Source organism: Neophocaena asiaeorientalis, unplaced genomic scaffold (assembly GCF_003031525.2).
Source record: "Neophocaena asiaeorientalis asiaeorientalis breed wild unplaced genomic scaffold, Neophocaena_asiaeorientalis_V1.1 scaffold125, whole genome shotgun sequence".
In the NCBI taxonomy this organism is placed as follows: Eukaryota; Metazoa; Chordata; class Mammalia; order Artiodactyla; family Phocoenidae; genus Neophocaena; species Neophocaena asiaeorientalis.
In genome coordinates this window covers 1,922,584-1,935,055 of record NW_020174425.1, presented here as the reverse complement: position 1 = coordinate 1,935,055, position 12,472 = coordinate 1,922,584, and the positions used below count along the sequence as shown (strand labels likewise).

The window sequence follows — 12,472 nt, the reverse complement described above, 5'->3', positions numbered from 1 at the left end:
AATCTGTATCTTTGCCTCTTCCAGCTGATCTCCCAAATCCTGCTAAGTCGGGCACCTTGCTGTCCATCTGTCCCACATGACACACAAATACCTCCCTCTCACCTACGTGGTGGGAGTTCTCCTTGCCTCCTTGCCTACATAAATCAAGTTTGAAGGCTAAACTGAAGTTCCATCTCATCCACAATTATCTCCCTAACTCTTTGGCCTATAGCATTTACCACATGTATCACAAAATTTCTCATAATTAATTTCATCTTTTTTCAAATTCATTTACTTATTTGTTCACTCATTTAGTTAATAAGTAAATATTTCTCAAGCACCAACTAGGTTCCATTCTGTAAACAAAATAGGCAAAAGGTTTCTGCTCTCCTAGAGTGCATAGTCTAGTTTGTCATCTGCCTTTAGAAATTTTTCTTATCTCCTCCACTAAGTCATCAGCATCTCGAGTGCCCAGAAGGTCACCTATGCTTTGTAAACCCTTTTCCCTACCAGAATTCAACAATATTGGTTAAACTAAGAATTTTTAAGTCATATCTTTCTATCAGTTGAACTATTTCTTAGCATAAGCTTAGATACTCTTGTGAGGTCATTCCTGTACCATCTAAGATGTACATACTTCTACCAAAATTGCCTATTCATGTCTCAGGATTTAACTCATAAATTCTCTGCATACGGGACAGAATTCTTCAGCTTCTACTTGTCTGTAGAATTCTAATCAGGCATCACAAGGAAGCTTTCACTGGTCATCCGGGTATAAACCACAGGGTTGGCTATACCACTGACAGTACATGAGACCTGAACTCTGATGTGGAGCTGAAGGCTTGCCCCACTGAGGTGTATGACCACCACTTAACTTTAAACACATTTAGGTAAAACATGCAAACAACAGAATTTAATGATAGATATAGATTAATTCTATAAATGTCACCTCCTCCCACTAAACAGCCAGGCCAAACAATCAAACTGTTAGAACAGTTAAATGATATCTATATGCAGACAACCAGATAATGAACCTGGTCATTTCATGTTAATAATCTTGAATACAGATCATCTAAGTAAGAATTGTATTCCAGAATTTTCTTTCCCTCCAGCCATATCACTAAATGCTGCAATAACAAGACACCAGATTAGTTTCTTAGTGCAAAGAATGAATATTTTCTGTGTTCAGTGGTTGCTTGAGGTTGGGACTTGGCAAACTTCTTCTGAAAAGAATGAGACGGTAAATATTTTAGGCTTTGTGAGCCATATAGTCTCTGTTTCAACTATTAAACTCTGCTATTATAGCAAAAAAGCAACGACAATCTGTAAATGAATGAGCATGTCTATGCTCCAATAAAGCTTATGTATAACAATAAGTGTGGGGCCATATTGGCTCAGGGGCCACAGTTTGCCTATCCATGACTTGGGTATTCAATGACCTTTTTTTCTGAGCTGACATATCACATGACAAATAACTCCAACACCTGAGGGAAATAAAATTAACTTCAAAAATAAAGGAACACAGCTTGAAAGCATTTCACCTTTAAGCATGGTTTTCCCAGCTGGACACACAGGCCATCGCTTGTCTTGGTGTAGTGAGTCACAAATTCATTCAGTGTCGAAAAGGTTCTTCTCCGGGTAAGGAAAAAGCCCCCTTCATCCAGTCTTCTGATTCTGTAGTGTTTCACAACCCCTTTGTCTAAAACTGGAACCCCAAATAAGTCCTTTTAATAAACTTCTTGCCAAAGCAAAGGAGATTTGCTTATTTTGTGACGATAGTTTCAATGCATGGAATAAAATTTTAACAAATTCTATTTATTTCTCAACTTTGTTTCAGAAAAGACTTCAGGAAGCTTATAAAGGACATACAGCAGACTAAAAAGGAAAAAAGAATGTGGAATCATATTTTAAAGGAAATATAAAAATAAAAGAGTACAGTTAGCACCAAAAATAAACTTTGATTTGAGGCCTGGTATACTTGTTTAAAACAAGCTATAAAATGGACTCTGTCATTCTAGCAATGTAAAGAAGGAAACAGTTTCAGAAACCACAGTGTTCATAAGATAAAATCACAAAAGATGTTTAGAAACAGTTCTTTCTGGCACAGAGACAAAGGAGAATTTCCTCCCATGAAATTCTATAACATGGACACTAAAATAAAATAAAGTGTTCTCAGAAAGCAAAATCTATGTGTAGATATAGATATAAATACAGGTAGAGATGGAGAGAGGGAGAAAGGGAGGAAGGGAGACAGAAATATTATTGAGCCTTAAAAAAGGAAGGAAATCCTGTCATTTGCAACAACATGGATGAACCTTGAGGCTATTGTGCTAAGTGAGATAAGACAGAGGAAGACAAATACTGTGTAGTATCACTTATATGTGGAATCTTTTTTTTAGAAAAAATTAAACTCATAGAAACAGTAGAAAAATTGTTGCCTGGGAATGGGGTTGGGGAGAGCAGGATAAGGGAGAAGTTGGTAAAAGGGCATAAAACTTCAGCTATAAGATGAGTAAGTTCTAAGCATCTAGTATATAACATGGTGACTAAAGTTGATAACACTGTATGATATAGTTGAAATTTGCTAAGAGAGTAAAACTTACATGGTCTCACCAAAAACGGAGAGAAATATGTGAGGTGATAGATATGTTAATTAACTCTATGTGGGAAGGGGGAATCCTTTCACAATGTATATATATTTCAAATCATCATGTTGTACATTTTAAATACCTTTTTATTTTATTTGTCAATTATACCTCAATAAAACTGAAAAAAAGCATTTCATCTGCATACAGGAGAATATTTTTTTTCGGTTCTTTATAATAAAATCAAGAGAACAGGCAAACATTTAGCTCCTCCAAAAGTAATATAAGGTTCTTAAATTACAATTTTTTAAGTGTCTGGGACACATCGTTGTACTCTGATCTGTCAAATTACCATTCCCACTGACTATAACTCTTGGGGCAATGTTAATTGCCTTATATAATCATCACCAGAAAGAGGGGCTTTATTAGGATACAGAGCTAAGCTCATTACAGATTCCGTTTATGGATTAAAAGGCTAACAAAAAAAATCAAAGAGAGATGTAAACAATATTAGCCCCAATTCATTTCTCCACAAAGTAATAAAAATATTAGAAGTAGAAAGGTAGCTAAGTATAAATTATACCTGCAATTTATATAAATTGTTGGCCTGAAAATTCGTTTGCCATTTATCAAAAAGAAAAGTGCATAAAGTATGACTGAGATGTCTAGCAAGCCAACAGATCTATAATTGGAAATGATGGGAAGCAATAAAAAAATTCTCCTTTTTTAATCAAGATGGACCATATCTGGTTCCAAACTGAAGTGGACTACATGGAAATTAAACTTAGGAATTCCCTTTTAATGCATCACAAAAGACTTAATGATTTCTAAGCTAGAAACTAAAGTCAATAGACGGCTGAAAGGTTAAAATACTCTTTGTGATTTTCTTAATAAGGGATGCAAATCCCAATGATTGATATGGCTTTGGCAATTGCCATTGATCATAAAGAAAGCCTAAATAAATGTTTGCCATCTATTTGTAGATAAAGGTTTAAACTCTCAACAGTAAAAACCAATACTTTCAATACATCTGGAGTTGTCAAGCACAATAAAGGTAATTTTGTTTAATAGAAAAAAGCTATAGACAGGAAGATGGGAGACCCAGGTTATAATTTAACTAGTATGTGACCAAAACATGGCAATGTCACTGGGCCTCCATTTCTTCATCATTAAAAGAGCAGGCTTTAAGAAATCTCCAAATTTCCAAATGTTTCCACTCTAATGTTCCAACATTTCTATTGGCTGTTGCTTTCTCTCTCTGAATTCTCATTTCTTTCTGTAGTGCTTTCAGAAAACTACAAATTGTGAAAACTACACATTACCAAAAAAAAAGTAATTCTCACCTTGGAGCCTTGAACACCACTTGAATGCTTTTTCTATGAATTTTCTAGTAGCCAGCCCCTCTTCAGGTCTCAATTTAAATCCTCAGAACCAGCCTTCCCCATCACCCTGTTGCATGTACTCCTCCCAGCTCCTTTCTATCACATTACCCAGTTTAATTGTGATGGTGGATTTATCTCAGTGGAGGCGGCTCTGTGAAGGGCAAGGGACTCTGTGTCTTGAACTAATACCTACTCAGAGCCTGACACAGAGTAACAACTAACATAAACATCTGCTAGATGAATGAATGATGTCACTAACTCTTGGATTTGAAGAGAAATGTAAGCTTCTGAAGTGTCTGCTGCAAAATTAAACAGGTAATTATACAAATACTTTTAAGTCAAGTCTTCCCTGGAATTTTATTTTTCAATAGAGGAAGACAAACTTAGCCCCAGCATATAAATACTATTAGAGGACAGTCATTCATGTTTATATCTAATTTCTTGAGCTTTGCAACATAACACAGGAATAAGTACTCCATCTCTGACCAGCATCATAGATTACTTATATGCAGTTCATTTAAGTTTTCAGTCTAGCCAAGACTGAAATATATATATATATATATATATATAATTTTAAAATTAGATCACAGAAGCTACATCAGGGAAATTCAATACACCATAGTCAGGATGAAGGCACTTTTAATATTGTATTCCTGAGTAATCAAATCCAAAATAAGTGGGTTTTTAAAAGTGATTTAAATTTGATAGTAGTGAGTCCACACATTTGCCAACTGTCATTCTTAATAAAGATTGAATTCAGAAGGTCTCAGAACTAAGGAGAAATGAATTTTCTATTCCTTTTCTGGTTTGCTTTGATCTTTATTATTGAACCAAACCTATTCCAAATTCTACAGGCTATAAGTGAATGATAATGCTTGTGCTATTCTTATTGTGAATTACTGTGAGTTCAGATTAGTTAAGCATTTTAGTAGTTTAACTGCAAAACATGTAAACGTTATATAAAATATAATGGAATCATCCCTCAACAAACTCAGCAGCATCACAGTTGAATGAACTGAGCTACTGAAAGCCAGGCATCCTGAGTTTACATCTTGACTCTCACTGATGCTGTTTGACCTAGGGGAGAATGTTTCACCTGTCAACTGCTTAATCTACCAGAACATGTCCAAGAATTAGGATATATTGCAGAGATGCAGGTACGTATGTATGAGGAGTACAATAAAGGTTTGTTGAACATTGAAAGAATTCAGCTATTTCTGCCCATGACCTTCTATAAGGACCATGGCACTGGTCACCTGATTATTTGGCCACCTTCACATCCAGGGTAACTGATTCTGCAGGAGCGCATGTACTATAGATGGAGTCTTATGATTTCAGTCCTAAATGCCAGGCCCAAATGAATTTAGAAGGAGTTGGTGGCAGACGTAGAAGCCCAGCTTTCTCCTAATGGTGAGATCTTATCGTATAGTCTCTGATGATAGAAAAGAGTTTGTCTACCACCGCACAAAGGTGTGAGATTTCATCAAAAAACACTTTCAGGGCTTCCCTGGTGGCGCAGTGGTTGAGAGTCCGCCTGCCGATGCAGGGGACACGGGTTCGTGCCCGGGTCCGGGAAGATCCCACATGCCGCGGAGCGGCTGGGCCCGTGAGCCATGGCCGCTGAGCCTGCGCGTCCGGAGCCTGTGCTCCGCAGTGGGAGAGGCCACAACAGTGAGAGGCCCGCGTACCGCAAAAAAAAAAAACACTTTCAAAGAGTGTTTTTCCTCAATTTACCACACGACTAACATATTATTCAGAACATATTAAATAATTATAATATTCCAAAACTAAGTTTTTAAAAGACAGAACCTCCAGAAATTAACTAAAGTTAATTTTAGTACAATATAAACATTAAGTTAGAGGCTATGTCTGCCAAACATGAGACAACCTATTAGGCTTAGTGAAAGATATCAGTATAACAAGTAGTTTGGCATTTTACAGATAAATGATTGAGCAGATTTTCATTTTTCAGCTAGTCTTCTGGCATCATCTGGGCACAGCCTTATTCTTACTGACTGAAAAATAATCTGTTCCCGTTCTGGGTAAAACAATATGACTTAGATGATTAAGCAAAGGATTGAAAATCAAGAACTCACTGCCCTAATCTAATTCTCCCAGTGATTTGTTCTTTGACCTTTGGCAAGGAATTTCATTTCAGTTTCCTTATCTAGAAAATGAAAATAATGATCTTATCTATATACTCTCACAGGGATGGTTTGAGTGTCATTATTCACAAAGGATGATAGCCATTTCTAAATGTGCAATGTGTGAGTACTATACTAGAATATCAGTATTATCAAATAGCATTGTCAACAAGAGAGCCACTTCCAAAGTAAAAGTGTCCACTCTTTGCACAATAAAGGCTACATAACATAGTGGCTACCAAACATATTAAGTGAAGAAACTGCCATTAATTCTGTGAGAGAACTCCTGCATATGCAAACTCCTGTTTATTTGATTTCTCTTTGGAAGGGTGGCTTGTACTTTTCAGAACTATTATAATCATGATAACACCTCCTATAGCATTGCTTTAGAAATCATGTTAAGATAGTTCTACACCAGTAAGTAAATAACATTAAATTGAGTTATTACACTGTATCCCCCATTAAAACAGAATCTAACACACACACCCATTTTACACTGTGTTTTGTTCTACAGCAAACAGAATAGAATTCCTGTATGAGTAGTTTTGAAAGAAGAAATTACACCTGTCTCAAAATATTAAAGTGGTATCATGTAGAAGACTTCTTCTTTTCTGATGAAAAAAAATCCACTAAACCAAAAGGAACAAACAGATTTGACTCTCTTCATGCATAAAATTCAACTACTGGGTCCCCAAGGGCACCTGTCTCCCAGCCAGGCATATTCAGTGTGCTGTGGACATCAGTCAGTAAGTTTGACTACTAAACTGCTAGGTTAAGTGAAGGCTCATTAAGAGAATGTCTACATTAGGTGACTCAAAAATCTTTAAAAATGTATTTGAAGATACATCTGATAGCTCTCATGTCCTGAGGTCTTCAGCATTGTTACTGGTACTTTTATAGTCAAAGACAACATAATCAACTACCTTTACGTGCAAAAATCAACTATCTCTTCCATATTATATAGCATGGAAATCCATGAGCCTGAACCACATATTTTGTGCAAATACTTAGGATATGTTTGAGAAAACTGTTGCTCTTATCCTCAAGACCCCTATGGTCTAACTCCTTATTAAAACAGGCCAATCCCCAATCAAAGCTGGCTCTTAAATTTTCAGAACAAAATGTCAGTTTTGCTGTTTATACATATGATATCTTATGAAGATGAGCATCACTTTAATTAATACATAATTATAACATTCAATATATTGTCATATAATTTAATTAAAAAGCATCTACCACAGTTTTACATGAAAATAGCATTTACAGCATCTGATATTGCACAGAAAGTCTCTGGGAAACAACTTGACTCTTTATTCCTCTTGGGACTCTTAACTTCTCATTCAGTATTATTTCTGCAATAAATCATCAGGAATTTACATCCGTGGATTATATTATCTCAGTTTCCTACAGAAAGTCTTTCACTGGATTAAGATTTAATGTGACATGAAAGCCAGTGCTTCTACTTTTCAAAATTTACCCTAAGGAAATAATCCAAGTATTTACACGCATTCATTTAGTTATATATCTGCTTTGTTCCAGAAAGATCCAAAGGCTTGCATAAATTATCAAAATAAAATGAAATTTAAGATAAGTGGACAAAAAGGAAAGGAAAGGACGATGACTCCAGGAACAAGGCTGGTATGCTTTATGTAAGGTATTCTTTAGATTTCCGTCCATGTTTGCTAGATGTGGACCAAAGATTTGGCTCTCCGCATTTTTGACAGCTCAAAACCATGAGAGAAACTCATTCAGTTACCTGATTCCCTGAATAAAATATTAATAAACTGTTATTCAAAAAAAAAAAACCCAAAACACTATTGCTGGTACTGAAATGAGAGAGAAACTTCTCACATAGGTCTTCATAAAACACACACACACACACACACACACACACACACACACACACACACAGAAAATGTAATAAGCAATATCATCATCAAGATTCTTAATAGTGAATACACTAACACATTGCAAAGGGCTGGTTCTTATAATGTCCACTAACGTGGGTCCATTTCCAACATGAAATTCAATGAAAACATTTGTATAGGAAACTAACTACTGTTCATCAGCCAAAACAGGGAAAGCAATACGTATAAGAATGTTCACTGCAGCATTTTTACAGCATTAAATGACTGGAAAATTGTAGCAAATCTGAAAATTAAGAGTTAAAACTATAATCATAAAAATTATGTAGTAACAAGAAAAAAATAGATAATGTGTTAAGTGAAATAAAATGTGTTAAGTGAAATAATTGGGATACAAAATTAAGAGAATAGTATTATTTTAAACATGAGGATACATCTGGCTGCTCACACATCCTGGAGCCCTTTCCTGCTGAAGGAACCCAGCTGAGGTTCCTTGTGAAAACCATAATTGCATGAGGGCCAAGATGATTCAATTTGCCAACATGGTAACAGCTGAGTTAGACTGGCAGATTTGTGAGTATTTTACTCTGTTTTTCCAAACCAACTGTAATGAAGGTATAGTGAATTTAAAATAAAAATATATACATAATGCTTCCCACTTTGTTAGAGAGGCAACATAAGAATTAACTACCTAAGACAATGTCCACATATATGTCTCAAGACACTGACTATAATGATACTTGATATTCTTTATATAAAGACCCCCATGAACTCATTTCTCTTTGAACTTAATGCTTAAAATATAGTGCATCTCTTCTTACATAACCCAGTGAGAAGCACAGTATGGTTCCCTTTCTGCCTTAACTGCCAGAGAACTCCCAGCTAAACTGATTTCTAAACTGTGATACTTTTCTCCCATTTGAGGCTCAGCAAGATCTATTTCTCTGTTCTTTTTCATTGATTTGCCTTTTTTATGTTTAGCTGTATTTTGCACTGTGTTTCAGCAACGTAAGCCAACTTAAATCCTTTCGTAGAAGTAAATAAACACATTCACAAATGAAGTGATAAATAATCCAATAAAATGGCACATCTACTAAACATAAGAAAGAATTTCTAATGAAATGAACTGTCCAACACCAGAGTAGGCTGGTTCTCTCTTCTGTTCATGGGAGGTTTGATGCTCCCCTTAGAAGTTTCAAATTATAAGAGATCTCAGAAAGAGCAATATGAGACTTGACAGTTTTTGCAAGTCCTACTATTCTATCAACGGAAGGAGAATATGATATATGAGTGACAAGAAATTTTGAAGATGATTTAGTCTAAATTCTTCTTTTACTGATGAGTCTAGAGTTTCAAAATAAACTACTTTTTGTTCGCAGGGTTGGAATCCAAGTCTAGTCTTCTAGGGTGTCCTGTGAATGACAGTAGAAACCTTTAACTGTTTATTTCTTGTTTCCTGTTTTGTTTAGTTGTTTTCTTTTTTTTCAAGTAATAATTTACTAATTTCTCAGGAGAATGTTTTAGGACTTTTAGAATGCCATCTTTCCTGTCCCTATCAAACTCTCCCCAAACTCTTGGGAAGCCTTTTCTATTATGAAGGAGAACTCAGTCCCTGAATCTCTCTTCTTCTCTGCACCCCATTTCGGTAATGAGGAGACATGCTAAACAGAGTGAACATGAAAGTCCTGGAGATATGTAATGGATGATAATTGAAATACCTTGAAATCAATTTTTATCTTCTTGTGAAAATACAAAGGACCTTCTCGTGTATTAGCTAATTGATTTTCACAGCAGAATACTGTGTCCTTCCATTTTTTCATTGTTTTTACATATGCAAGACAGCTTTTGGTAGTTTGCTCATTATTCCTTCACGTTTCCAAAAGCAGAGAGCTCTCATTCCTGGAAATTTCTTCATATTAAATGAGGACCCTTGATATAAGATATATTCCTGTTATTTATTTCAGACAAGTATTAGGCAAAGTTTACATAAGTCTGTTTAGATTTGGTTTCATTTGTCATAACTTCCGGCCTACACAGTTCAGGTCATGTTCACGTAACACTTCATATAAAGACAAACCATCTCCTAGTCACAGGCTACACTTTGAAGACTGGCCAACCATCTTCCTAATGACTCTCACTAGTTCAGGGGTGAACCAGGTAAACAACCGTGGGTACTCAGGATGATTCATCACTACCCCAGAAAAACAGTTCAAAGTACACGTTCCAATGCAAGGTGGGCCAACACCTCCATCTTTCTGTGCAAAAGGTAGTGTTCTTGACACATAAACATAAAGGCAACTGGATTTTTATTGAGTGCCTGCCTTAAGCAAGCCCTGTGCTAAGTGCTTTTTTGTGAAGTATTTTATTTAATTCTCATACCAACCCTAAGGGATATGGATATTATTTTCATCATTTTACAGAGGAGAAACTAAAGTCGAGGGAGATTAAGTACTTTTCCCCTGGATACAAAGCAGGTAAATATTCATTCTGTGAGTCAAAACCAGGGAACGAGACTCTGAATCCCACACCACATTCTTAATCCCTCCACCAACTGTCTCCTTCTATTGCCAAACAGCAAGTATTTTTAGGCAACTCTCACAAGACACTGCTCACAGCTCCGGGAGCAAGGAGGCTTATTGGTACTATTTAATCTTGAGATGAGGATAATGCTGCAGAGAAGGTCTATTTCTGCAACTGACACCTTTAAAGGGAAACACAGGTTGAACATTCCTCCATCTAACACAGTGATTCTACTTTTCTTATTCTTACTGGTTCTCAGGCTTCTCTGCCTCCATCTTCTCCTTCTATATTGGTTCTCACCTGGGCCAGCATATCAGCTCTCACAACCATTCTTAGTAATATTGCAGACATTTGGCTTCTGATGACTGTACTGAATGTGTAATGACCCCCCAGTCTCTCTCTGCTAAGCTGCTCACTCAACTCCTGCCAGCACCTCAAATGTACCAAGTCAAAATCTTAATTCACATTATCTTATTCCCCAAGTTTCCTCCCCAGCTTGAATATTCTGTCTCAGTGAATGGCACTGCCATCCTGAAACCCAGACAGTAAAGCTAGAGATTTGAGGGTCACGCCGAATCCTCTCTCTCCCTGACTTCTCATCTCTGACCGAGCATTATGTCCTGTCAGCCCGTACTCTCCACTGCCATCACCTTGTGGCGTGCCCCTTAAAGTCCCTCTTCTGGACCACTGCAGTAAGCTCACTGTTTTCCCTGTGTCCTGCATCACTATCCAGCTTCCACAGTCACCAGAGTCATCTTCTAAAACACAATCTGAATTTGTTATTCTCCTTTCTAAAGCTCTTCAAGGGCACCCCAGTGCCTAAAGTTCACACGCCTTAACGGAATTCTCTCCTGCACCCTACCCTCAACGTTTAAACACTTATCTGTAGTTTCCTGAATGCACCATGGTGTTTTCTGTTTCTGTCCTTTTGCACAGACTATTTACTCCAACTACGATGTCACTCTATTTATGTGCTACAGACAAGTTCATTTTTCAAGGCCCATTTCAGGCGTCTCCTCCTCCATTAAGCCCCTAGACTCAAGCAAGCAGAGCAGCTCACCTGGCCCTTCATATCCCACTGCACATCGACTTCTGCTATTGAATTCATTCACAGTATTGCTCCTGTAATTTATACTGTACCTCTCCTACTGGATTTTGAGCCCTTTGATTGCATTTACTTATATGAGACATGAGGTCAGTGAATCATTCTCTCTTGGCCTTTGCAATGGCTTGCAATAGGTGGAGCATCATTCCCCATCACATGAACTTAGGATGCAGCTTTGTGACCTGCTTTGGAGTGTGGGCAAACACAATATATGGCACATCCTAGCAGAAGCTTTAAAGAGTCTGAACAGTACGTCCTCCCCTTCCCCCCTCGCCCTTCCAAGGAGAGTGCCATATACCCAGGCTGCAGAGTTTATTACTGTTTAATGGGAGAATCCAACTGACACTATGATGACCTCATCTTCCCAACCGAGATAATCTTAGCATAATATTCTGCTTCCAGATTTCTCTCAAATTTCCAATGTAAGAAAGCAATCCTCATTTCTACTCCAACCTATCATTAGTCTGTATAGAAAATTAAAGTGTGGGACTTCTCTGGTGGCGCACTGGGTAAGAATCTGCCTGCCAATGAAGGGGACACAGGTTCGATCCCTGGTCCAGGAAGATCCCACATGTCACGGAGCAACAAAGCCTGTGCGCCACAACTACTGAGCCTGTGCTCTAGAGCCCATGAACCACAACTACTGAGCCCGAGTGCCACAACTACTGAAGCCCGTGCACCTAGACCCCGTGCTCCGCAACAAGAGAAGACACCACAATGAGAAAGAAGGCTGCGCACCTCAACGAAGAGTAGCCCCCGCTCGTCGCAAGTAGAGAAAGCCCGTGCGTAGCAAAGAAGACCCAATGCAGCCAAAAAATAAATAAAAAAAAAAGAAAGAAAATCAAAATGCTTTCCTTGATTTCCACTATTTGCTTAGTCTTGTAAAAACCAG

At 37.3% G+C, this 12,472-nt stretch overlaps 1 protein-coding gene across 1 annotated transcript in view; it reads right to left on the bottom strand.

The window, feature by feature from the left end:
- FRK (fyn related Src family tyrosine kinase) overlaps positions 1-12,472 on the bottom strand; it is an 83,029-nt gene that overhangs the window by 15,410 nt on the left and 55,147 nt on the right. The window contains exon 3 of the mRNA XM_024756665.1: positions 1,521-1,684. Coding sequence (XP_024612433.1) covers positions 1,521-1,684 — 164 coding nt within the window. The remainder of the gene's footprint in view (positions 1-1,520; positions 1,685-12,472) is intronic.